At 37.1% G+C, this 12,165-nt stretch overlaps 1 protein-coding gene across 3 annotated transcripts in view; it reads right to left on the minus strand.

The window, feature by feature from the left end:
- The window catches only part of pde4ca (phosphodiesterase 4C, cAMP-specific a), a 135,088-nt gene that overhangs the window by 103,056 nt on the left and 19,867 nt on the right, over window positions 1-12,165 (minus strand). The window contains exon 1 of one of the 3 annotated variants that reach the window (XM_030160812.1): window positions 1,042-2,247. The exons of the other annotated variants lie outside the window; for them this stretch is intronic. Within the exon in view, the coding sequence (XP_030016672.1) occupies window positions 1,042-1,115 (74 nt within the window). The 5' untranslated portion in view covers window positions 1,116-2,247. Of the gene's footprint in view, window positions 1-1,041; window positions 2,248-12,165 lie in introns of those variants that run through there. 3 annotated transcript variants of the gene reach the window in all.

Genomic DNA, 12,165 nt, shown 5'->3' on the forward strand with positions numbered 1-12,165 from the left:
ATGATCCAAACAGGCTCACGGCTGGAGGAGTTCGGATGACAAGGCACATGCCTTATGCCCAGAGTTCACAAACTGTAGCCACAGCTGCTCTCCCGTTTCTGCATTAGGAGACCAATAGCATTCTATAAATTAATGCAGATACATAATTTATTGCAAAAGATAGAACTTTATGATGTCCTGTGTGTATACTAACCATCTGTGTGTATTTGTGTTTTTTATGTACAGAGTCTTTTTAGTCTCTAGTTGCATAACAGTGTGTCCTGAAGGGATCTCATGACAGCTGTAGTAGATTTAGTTTTTCCTGATTGCACAGTTGTATCATGTTACAGCTATGTTTAAGACAATTAGGCTCATCAGTGTGTGGACAATGCAGTAACACTGACGAGAGTGTGATTAAACTGTTTGAAATTAGTTCACTTGACACATTGTTTTGTTTCCTAGAGGACAAGACAGAAAACACAAGATTAGATCTCCTCTCCACACCACGCTGATATATATTTTTTTCATTCCTGTTACAAAACCAGACCATTGTGAGCCACATGATAAGTCATAATGTGCCAAACTAACGCTGGCCCGAGTCCACAGATGCCAAGGAGGGACATCAGTGGATAAAGCCATTGATCCACAAAGCCACCCGGAGGCCCACTGCCACATCCACATCACCCAATACAATGACATAAAAAAAAAAATCTCACCATCAGATCACCTTTTCATCATTCAGAAAGCAGCAGCATGAGGAAGAATTGAGTATGAGTATCAAACAGATGGATTTGCATGGGTTTTCTGCGGAACTAAACGAGACTAGACTGATGAAACATGTCTACAAAACAGCTCCCCAGAATTCAGCAGATGCTGAGTCATAAAAATGCTATAAACAGCAACACAATACTACTGCAAACACAGTGACAAAGCAGCAGCATTTCCCACCGATTCATCAGTGCCAGGCACATGCAGATACCAGGGTTAACCTCTACAAACACACACACTGTGTTCAACGACAAGTTCCAACAATCAAAGCTTTCAACACTCTTGGATACGTACCCAATGCACGAGTGCCTGCGGGTGGAGAAGTTGCCGTGCATCTTCCTTGAGTGTCGAGAATCTTTGTTCATCATGTCACAGACAGGTTCAAAAAAGAGTTTGAGTTCAGAGAAGCATCAAAACAGCAGCTCTGAAAAGGGACGGATGGACAAAGAGAACCTCTGTGGCGTGACCAGAACCTCCATGCTGTCATGAATCAGAAAGGAAAGTTGAGTGAATCCTTTAAAAAGTTCTGAGGCCACTAGAAACACAGACAGGTCCACTCTGACTGGAATGATGCAGGAAAACAAATGCAAAACAGAGCGCAGATGCAAAACAGCAAAAAAAAAAAAAAAAAAACAAGTCTCATCAACTGCACCTGGTTGAAGCAGGAGTGAATCACAGCGGTGCAACAGTGAGTCACTGGTCTTCAAACCACTGTCAGGCCTGCTGAGATCCAGTCTGCGTTTTAGATCAGATGTTTTAGCTGGAAATTGTTCCAGTTCAGTGCAAAATCAAAGAGCGTCAAAGTGGAAATTCAGTCACACTGTAGTTCAGCTTCTGGTCCGGGTGTTAAGGATATGCCCAGTCGTTTTCAGAAAAAAGAATTATAAAAAAAAGAAAAGAAAAAGCTTCAACTTTATGTGCACATGTGTGAACAGCCTAAAAAGGCAAAGAGTCTGTGCTGTTGGAGAGTTTGCACATCATCTCACCGACATTGGACGTATGGAGCCCGGATCAAATCAAATGAAATTGAGGATGGTGTCAGCTGTCAGTGCTCATCTGGGACTAATTCCTCACCACTGTCGTGCCAAGATAAACACTTCTTTCTCCTCTGCTTTTTTTTTTTTTTTTTTTGTCTTCCCAACTATCCGTGCTCGTCAAAAGGAAAGGGTCGAATTCTTCCAAATGAGCTGCGAACTAACTGGATTCCTCAGTGAAAGCCAGATATTTGTTAAAAATCAGGTCCAATAACCCTGACAAAGAGCTGTCCATTTGAACATAGGGTTGCCCTTGTGATGCTAAAACCACACTGAGCAGAGTTATTCTTAGTGAGGGGGAAAAAAAGTGAGCTGGAAAGAGTGAGGGGAGGAAGAAAAGAAAAAAAAAAAAAAAAGTGTTATAATCCCATCAGATGCTCCCTGGAGTGGGCCGTCCCATGTATTCCCTGTCAGCGGGCCATAACAGACTTCTTGCTCTCTCTTCTGTTCTCTCCTGAGAGTGGTGGGACCAAACTCAGGCTTAAAACAACAAACAACAACACTATCTCCCCGGAGAGTGAACGGGAGGAGGGAGGGAGGGTGAAGGGGTGGGGTGGGGTGGTGGGTGGTGGGTGGTCGAGTGAGAGAGGGAGCGAGTAACATGACGGAGGGAATGACAGATGCAGCATGAGAAAGTGAACAAGGCTGGGGAGGTGAAGTCAAAGGGGGTTAAAAAACAAAATTAGACAAATGGGAGCAAGAAGAGGTGGCACAAGTATACAGTCGGTGCTAAAGTACAGATCATAATAAAAAACAAAAGAATAAACATACTGATTCAAGAAAAAATTTAAAATTTTAACCTCCTGAGACCGCCAGGAAAGTAAAAGTTTTGGATTTTTTATATAAAATAATTGTCTAGACTGGAAACAGCATAATGCAACGGTTTTCAGATCCCTTTATTTTTTTGTTTACCTTTTTTTTTTAATTAAATATCCTTTGCAGTGGACAGTGTTTTTTTGGGGTGGTTCTTTTTTTTTTTTTTTTTAACCCTTTCATGCATGAATTATGAGAATGTTAGTAAAGATTTTTTTTCTTGAGTGTTTTTATTCTTCCTTAGACATGAAAAAAAAAAAATGTGATCGATTTTTTTTTTTTTTTTTTATGGAGTTACAAAAATGTCCATGCATTTAATCTTTGAAGTAAAGAAACATGTGTTTAAAACCCAATATCAGAAAGTACAGAAGAGGATTAGGGCAACAGGAAAAAAATACAATAAATTAAAATAAGGTCCAATATATGTATGTTTTTTATTATTATTATGAAAAAAAAGTCAGAATTCTGAGAAAATAGCCAGAATTCTGAGATTAAAGTCCAGTGGCCCTAATCCTGTTCTGTAAGAAAGTAATATGAAAACAATGAAATAAAAACATTTTTAATGCTGCAAATCTGATGTTTTCTCCCATTTTAACATATTCTAATGCTAGCTATTACTCACTTCATGGAGATAACATGCAAAAAAAACCCTTTGTGTCTAACAAATAACAAGTGATTTACACTCAAACATGTTAGTGCAGATCAGTTTTATCAAGAACAGCAAAGTTACAGTAATGGTATGAATTGTAGTGTATGAGATGATGCATAAGTGTCCACTGTGTTGGTTGATATGAAACTAAAACAACAAAACCCATGAATATACAAGAGAACAGCTGGAGAATAACTGTCCACTGTAGTGACCAGTATGCATGAAAGGGTTAAAGTAAATCTGTGAAACTTGCATTGATGGGATGCAAGAGGATATTCTTCTAAAAAAAAAAAAAAAAAAAAAAGTTGTCCAATGAAGTGACTTTTTTTTCTAATTCAAGAAAGGAAAAGCAATATATGATGCATTTTAGATACAATGTCTTGAATTATTTTTCTCAGTTTAACCCACAGGTGTCAAACATGTGGCCCGGGGGCCAAAACCGTCCCGCCAAAGATTCCAGTCCGGCCTGTATAATATAGTTTGCTATACTATGTTGCAAATAAATATTAATTTTAGGCAACATTTAGGCTATATAATGTAAATTTTTATTAGTAAGTTTTAATTTTTCAATTTTTTTAAAAATAAATTATTAGAAATTTCAGGCGACCCCAGACATTCAAAATGGAGACATTTTATTTGCTAAAATTAATTTGTTTTTGATCATGTAATAGTTTGCTATAATATGTTGGAAATAAGCATTAATTTTAGGCAATATTTAGGCTATATAATTTAAATTTGTATTAGTAAGTTTTAATTTTTTAACAATTACTAGAAATTTCAGGTGACCCCATTTGAATTCCAGGCGACCCCACATGGGGTCCCGACCCCAAGGTTGAAGAACACTGTTATATAGCCTAAATGTTGCCTAAAATTAACCTTTATTTGCAACATAGTATAGCAAACTATTACATGATCAAAACAAATTAATTTTAGCCCAAAAAAATGTCTCTGTTTTGAATGTCTGGGGTTGCCAGAAATTTGTGATGTTAAAATGGGGTTATGAGCCAAAAAAGGTTGAAAACCACTGGTTTAATGTCTGCGATAAAACTTGTCGTCTTTTCTCTGGTCCGGTCTCCCTGTATCGTCTGTTTCATCTCAGTCCATTTATGATATGCACCATTGGAAATAAGGGATCATCATTTTCAATGTGTTATTGACATATCTATTTAGTTAAAACAGTCAATGTGTTTGAAAAGTGGAAAATCATGAAAACATAATTGATTATTTCCCTCTAATGCATTAAAACTAAATCAAAGCGACTATTTGGAAAGTTCAAGGGGATGGAATATATACATAGTTATATTAAAATGTAGGGGTAGGTGAAGTGGTCAGAGAAATACTAAAGCAACAAATGCTGAAAACTCCACGTAAGTCCAAAACTGGAGTATTTGCGATTGTTATTTCCCACATCTGGCAAATACAAGAACGTTTTTTTTCCATGTCAATGAGCGTGTGATCAGCTCCGGTTCAGCTTCATGCCAGCAGCAGCAACAGCAACACTACTGTACCAACCAATCAATACTTCAATATCACATGTATACAGCTTTAAAAAAAAAAAAAAAAAAAAAAAAGTTGACTCAATTTTCCTTTTTAATATTGAGCCGTCTCTTCTCCTGCCACGATATAATCCATTGGATTCACACAATATCCTTTTTGGTGTTGAATAAATATTTGATGCTGTCAAAGACGTGACTATGAAAATACTGCAGGGAATACATGATTAGAGAAGAATGGAAACATCTCATTTTTCATCATGTGAGGGAGGTGCAGACGGGAAATGTACGGCATCTGTTACAACACATGCTAGGTTTTGGTATCATCTAGTAAAATTTTTTTTTTTTTTTACTTTTTATGAGTCTGATTGTTTTTAATTTTGATGTTGCTTTTCTGTTTCGCATTGCTCCACTTTAAGTTTCAATTTACCTGTTTTTACATCTCATCCTTTGTGTTTTATGTTTTTTTAATCATTGCAGTTCTTCTGTGACTGTTGCTTTCGTATACATAACTTTATTGTACATGTTCATTTACGATACAAACACAATTTCCACCAATTCCATGAATTTTTCTATGTAGTATTTTATCTACTTTGAGTTTTTTTTCTTTTTATCGTATTATTTTGTAATTTTCATCATAAACCTATGCAACTGTAATGTGGGCACGTCAGTGGTTTTGAGTTTTAATGAAAATGCTGTTTTCCAAATCCTAAACCTACTTTTACACACATTTATTCAAAAAAGCTATCAGACCTTTCAGGCTGCTATAAATGTATAATGACTACTCCTAAACAGCCTCTGATTATATTTATTTGAACTTTTTTTTTTATCAGATTCAGTTAAAGATGGTTCTTGTTACCACAGTGACATCTGTCTGATGCTTTGTGACCAAGTTACACAACACAGCAGCCTCTAGTGGCAGAATACTGTAAGTACAGTTTAACAGTTTTCACGACTGACAGCAGTAATGCATTGACTGACCATGCATTATTTCACAAACTTCATCTTAATTTTCTATCTTTATAATTTGTTAATTCAACTGACATATATTTATTATTATTCATTGCATTACACTGGGTTACAAAAATGTTTTTTGCAAGTTGTCTAGGTTTTTTCAACTGAATTAGGACCATTTTGCACCGCTAAATCCAAAAATGACATCTGTTTTTCTCAATCAGGTCAGGTTTTTTTTTGCTAATTTGATTTTGAAAAATTTGATCTTCTCACAAAATATAATAATTAATACCAAAATAAGATTGGTAAGCACACTTTATGAAACTTGTGACTTGATTCCTGTTAGGTACAATGGTGTATTCAGCACAGATGTAGCAGAATACGTCGGGCTTATTTTTGCAAGATCTTCTAGTCGAAGCCATTTCATTCACCTGTAATATTAAAAAAAACATTTATCATAAATTGGCAAAAGTAAAATCTTCAGAACTCGTTTATTGCAAGAAATATGAAAGAATTTTGTATCATATGATGTGAAAATGCCCATAAATGTAAGCAAAAATGTTAAAAAGCCAATATGTTGCATAGTTCAGAAAGTTGACCTGATTGAGCAAAATTAATGTGATTTTTGGATTCAGCACACCAAAATTATCCTAAATCAGCTCAAAAAACTTAAACAATAAATTTGTTGTTGACCAGTGGTATGTTTCAGTAGTTTAGAGTAAACTGGTTAAAGCAGAATGTGAAGTATGAGTCAGCACTGGATCCCCACTACAAATACAATTCATTTTAATCACTAGTCTTTTCATTTTTTGCTTGAAAGATTGATTTATTGATGTGATTATTATCAATGTATTAATTGCCAAAGCTTGATTCCAGAGTTTGGGAGCAAGAAGGAAAAAAAAAAGATAAGAATGTTCATAAAGATTAAAAAAAACAAAAACAAAAACAATAGTATAATAATGTGTATGTGTCGTTTTAAGCATGTTTTATTATTTCACTCACAGCCAAATTGAATTTTTTACATTTTTATTTCATGTTTGGTTTGGTTTTTTCCCTTTGAGAGTCTGATCTTAATGTGATACATTCAGTCTGGGATATAGTTGCTGTAGATGACAGTACTGCTACATCTGGATGATTTCAAATACAAAACATGTTTTACAATTATCTGATATGCTATTTTCTAATTAGAGCTGCATGGTTACTCTGATCTAACAGCAATGTCAGCCTGTAAAATTTTAGTATTATAAAAGTCTGTTGACATGCAAACCCTTTGTGTTTGGTTGTGGTTTGCTTATGGTAAACATAGAGGCACTGGAAAATATGCAAAATGAAAGGCAGTACATTTACTTTAGATGCTAGTTTAACCCATAAACACCCAATGGTACTTTTGTGTCAGTTCCCAAATGATTTTTTCTTTATATTTATCCTTTCTTAAATGATGCATCACCATTTATTGTAATATTATCCTCTGTAGTTTGAGTTTTTTCAGTGTAAATCCTGTATTTTCCTATATTTAATTCACTGATCATGTTGATGTTCATTAAAGCTCAGAGTAAATTCAAAGGTTATCATATCAAAACAGAAAACTGAAGAAATAGTGACTTTTTCAGTGAAATCTATCATTAACTGAACATAAACCCAGTGTGTCCATCCACTGTCATTGATCCAACTCCATGGGTTTTACTGGTGAATCAATGATGTGGAAGATGACGGTGTTTCCACGTTCACTACGGAGCCTCTGAACGTCCAGCTGGGTCATATCTGATGACCATGAAAAGATGAGAAACGGCATTTTACACCAATTATTTACATGTATTGACAGGATTAGTGGATCAACAGGTATTAAACAGTTTTGATCAGTAGTTGGTTTTGGTTGCCAGTGGCCGTTTGGGTCTTTTTGGGTTAAATTAATGTTTGAGTTAGAAAAAATAACATATTTCAGAGTCATGCATGCTTGGTGTGTTCTCTTTGAACACTAAATAGAACCAACATACCAATATTGTCCACAATAATCATAATCCTGAATGTAAATCTAGATAAAACCATGATAATATTCCATCATTTCACCTCTTTTCTTTTGTTTTCTAAAGCTCATATGAACTCATTTAGGGCGCAGTGTGCTTCCAGTTTCACTACAAGTACTATTTTGTTAACCCTTTCATGCACAGTGGTCACTCCAGTGGACAGCTGTTCTACAGCTGTTCTCTTGTATATTCATGGATTTTGTTGTTCTTTTTTTTTTTTTTTTTTTTTTTTTTACACATGTCTTTATTAAAGTTTTAAGACACTACATATCTTTTCTGACATGAATTGGTAACATTATGTAGATCTCTCCTGAGCATAAACACCCAGAATCACAAGCCCTCACCAAAGTTTTCACACAATTTATCAGTAAATATATGTTTCTGTGCGTCAAAAATTAAACATGTGGTGTCCAGCTGAGTGGACATTTTTGCAACTTCATAAAAAAAAAAAAAATAGGTTCATAAGAATTTTTTTATTTTTTATGTATTTTTTAAAATTATTTTTATTTTATTTATTTTTCAGAAGGAATTTTTCAATCACATTGTGTTTTTTCATGCCTAAAGAGGAATAAAAACACTCAGGAAAAAAATTTGATTAAGGTTCTCATAATTCGTGCATGAAAGGGTTAAAAAAAAAAAAGACAACAGAGAAAATGGAAAGAAACATTCTATGCACTTAAACGTTTAACATCCCAGATGAGGTGAGATACTTTTAAATAAAGCGATGATTAGTGTTTGTGTCCGGACGACTGTTTTAATAAGAGACATAATGGAAGACAAACTGTCAACGCAGGAAAGACTAACGAAAACAAACTGATGAAATGGTTTTCACTTTTTAAAAAAATCTATTTGACATTGTCTGGAATGGAAAAAGATTCTTACTCAACTTTGACACTAAGTGAAAATAACTGGCAGGGTGTGTTCTATATTTGAGCTGCAGCGACATTTATTTTCCGCTAGACCCCCAGTTTGTTTAATTCCTGCTCCTTGCCTGCCATCCTGCGATAAATCACCTCCGTCCATTTATTTCAGCTCTGACATTATGGGACACTGCATGTACCCGACAGAGGGAACACTTCAGATGACCCCGGTCCCGAACCTGTACAATATTAAAGCTCTGACATGTTGAATATCTGCTGGACTGTAAGCATTTGACTTTCCAAATTGAGTCTCATCCTGACTGCCATCAAGTATTTAGATTTTCAACAGACACTGAAATTTATGAAGCAGATCAGCTGGAGTGTTACAGTAAACCTCCAAAAAGAACTCCCGACCTCCACTAGATGTTTATAGAGGTGAATGAACTTGTAAACATCATAAATCTCCAAGTAGGGACTGGATCCTTTATAAATGTTTAATTCTTATTTGTTGCCAATTAAAGTAAGGTTTAAGTTTCTTTAAAGGTTTTTGATTTTATATAACAGAGGTGGATGTCATCACTGCAACTAGTTAGAGTCACCTTGTAATAGTGTAAGTTTATACGGCTGAGGCTATGTCTACTGTATAAAACTGGTGTTACTTAGCAAATTTCCACAACAACCTCTCCTTGTGAAGAGACTTGGAGGCGTGTTTAACAAACCAAACAGGAAACGCCACTGTCTCCTCCAATCAAAAGAAGACAAATATGCCCCGTGTACAGCCCTGGTTGTACTCTATTTAAGGTCAAGTGTGGATTAACTGATCACACAGCTCACATCTTGACATGGTTAAACAAGTAAATGTTTAATTTGCATTTGCAACTTGATGGGGCTGAGCCTGAAGCAGCAACAGCCCATAAAACTAAAGCTATTATAAAGTACAAGAGTGGAGCCTGCAGACTGAAACACAGCTGCTCTTTTCGCAAACAAGATTTATGAGCGCGGCAACGTTAAACAACGGTTTTAAAGTCTGAGATTATTTGAGGAGTTAAAATGGCAAGAGATGAACAGTGTCGCAGAAAACAAGCTGGTATGGACAAACAAGGTGTACTCAATTGTCACATGGGTAATAAAAAAAAAAGGATATTTATCGCTGACAGATTAAAGCATGTGCTTGACAACCAAGTGGAACAACAAACTGCTCATCCAGCCAGGACAGGGATGTCGCTGAGCTGTGTGTTTACTGAGATTAAACTGCTGAGCTGAGGAACAAAAGGTTTGGAAAAACACTCACACCTGTAGGAAAATAAGGATTAGGACTTAATGCATGTGTAAATCTGAAAATGCTTTTCAGTAAAAACCACTTGGGGTATGTTGCGAATCACATGTATTTTGCAGCTGTGTATAATTAAAAGTCGTAACCACACAAGTACAAAGAGAAATTGAGTAAAAGTCAATATCAGCTGGTACGTTTATGAAATTCTCACATTATGGGAATTTCACTTTTCTGGAAACAAAGGTTGATTTTGTGATGGTAGATATGGTAGAATTATCTGAAACGCAGCAGTAGTTCAGCATTTTGTGGTCAAGTTACATTTCTGAACATTAGCTTCAGGACAGGCATTGTGTGATGGTGTGGAAGGCTGAAACTTGCACAAAAATAAACTCAATGTATCTGCAGTTGAGTAACAGTAACAGTTACAGCCAAGAGGCAATGTCAAAGCTGTACTTTTTTTTTTTTTTTTTTTGAAATGACAGAGCTATTTGAATTAAAAATGCTGCTTTAAATGTCAAGAAAAGCTCCATATTTTCCCTCCACATTCACATCCTTCATTCACTCTCATCTTTCCCTTGTGTTTTTTTTTTTTTTTTAATTTTCTACCTGGGTGTGTGGGCTAAGGTGAAGCGGCGCCTCTGGAGGTTGATGCTGCGATTCATCAGCAGCTTCCTGAAGAGCAGCGGCGAATTTCGAGGAGACGCGCGTGGGGAATCCCTGGGCGAATGCTTTGGGGATCCTGCTGGAGATCCTGTTTTTGACCTGGGCATGAGCTGGATGATGGGCAGCCTGGTCACCTTTGGGTCCCGTCGCCTCTCCTCCACATCAGACTGCTCCTCTTCTGAGCTTTCGGACGACAGCGCGCTCATGATGGTTACAGATGATGGTAGGCTGACAGGTAGATGTTAGGCGACTTCAAAGAAACCTCAGATGGGATTTAGAGGTGACATGACCTATGGCCAGGGGTTCTTCGGTCTCTGTAACTGTCCTGATTCTCCAAATCCAGGTGAAGCTACTGCCTTTGGTCTAATTCTCACTTCATATTCCAACAAAATCTAGGCCCGATCCATGTTAAACCCGAATGAAACTGTTTTAGAAATCCGCATAGAAAGCTAAAACCGCTTCCGCAGTTCAACACTATATATTATTTTCAAGCTGATGACCCTTTTCCTTCCATTTCTGGTCTCTATAGAGCATTCTGAGTGACTGCTGGGCAATAGACTCAAATGTTAGTGGATGTACTCTCCCTGCCTCCCTCCCTCTCCCAGTGCTTTGTTTACATTACTGCTAGGCCTTCCCTCTCTTCAACTAAATATGGACGTCTGATTTACAGGGAGGAGAAGCGTGACTGATCACCTTCTGCCTCTCTAACCCCTTTGCCCCCCCCCCTCTTCTTTGCTTCACTCCTAATCCTACAGAGCATATTGTTCATCAACTTCAAACTGCGCCCCATAATTACTTCCTCTAAGTTCCTCCAGTGTATAAACATTAAGCCGTAGCCTGGCTCGGCCCTCCAGCTCCGCTTTCTTTTACTCTCACTCTGACTTTGCATACTCAGGCTTTTCCTCCGTTCCCTAGGGTGCCATTTGTTGTGAAGTTGCCTATTTCCTCAGAGACTGCCGCTTTGCCTTTCACATGCTCCAAGTGTATCAGGAAGAGTCACATGAAGGGCCTCAGACTATAAAAAGCAGAGGTAGATAAAAGCTATAGAGAGCATGGGTGCTGTCACGATGGCGCTCTCTATCTGTGACCAGAGGCATCATCTTCACCCCCCGCCCGATCTTTGTTTATCACTGGAGAGTAAGAAAAGGTCCTCCTGTGATTAAGGACTCACAGCTAAACACCGGTGCTGTCTAGAGCAGCTCAAATAACCTAGGGAGCTGGAACATCTGACATAGGGCTGAACCTATGACCAACAGATGGTAGGGAGCACAAGGAAGAAAGATTCTTTGGTTACAAGATTTTTATGGTTTGAAATAAATAGATACTGCACTGTATGTATTCTGGAGGGAATGCACGCATGTGTTTGTAGGAGAAGGAGAAACATGACGTCATTCAAATTATAATGTAATTTAAAGGTCGAATGGAAGTCCAGATTGTTTATATCAATGTCCATCAACAGAAAAGGTCTCAAGGACTTCAGCGTCTGTGTACAAAACCGGATGTAATCTGTCATTATCATGTGATGACTTCCATGACCCTGCACCAGTTTGAACAGATGACCTGCAAGTTACCTCCAGATATATGAACTTAAGTCAGACTTGTGCCTAAGCAGAGCAAAAGGTGATTAAAATACTGAGGTTTTTAAGTGTTGTAAT

The sequence above is a fragment of the Sphaeramia orbicularis genome, chromosome 17, assembly GCF_902148855.1.
Source record: "Sphaeramia orbicularis chromosome 17, fSphaOr1.1, whole genome shotgun sequence".
Lineage (NCBI taxonomy): Eukaryota > Metazoa > Chordata > Actinopteri > Kurtiformes > Apogonidae > Sphaeramia > Sphaeramia orbicularis.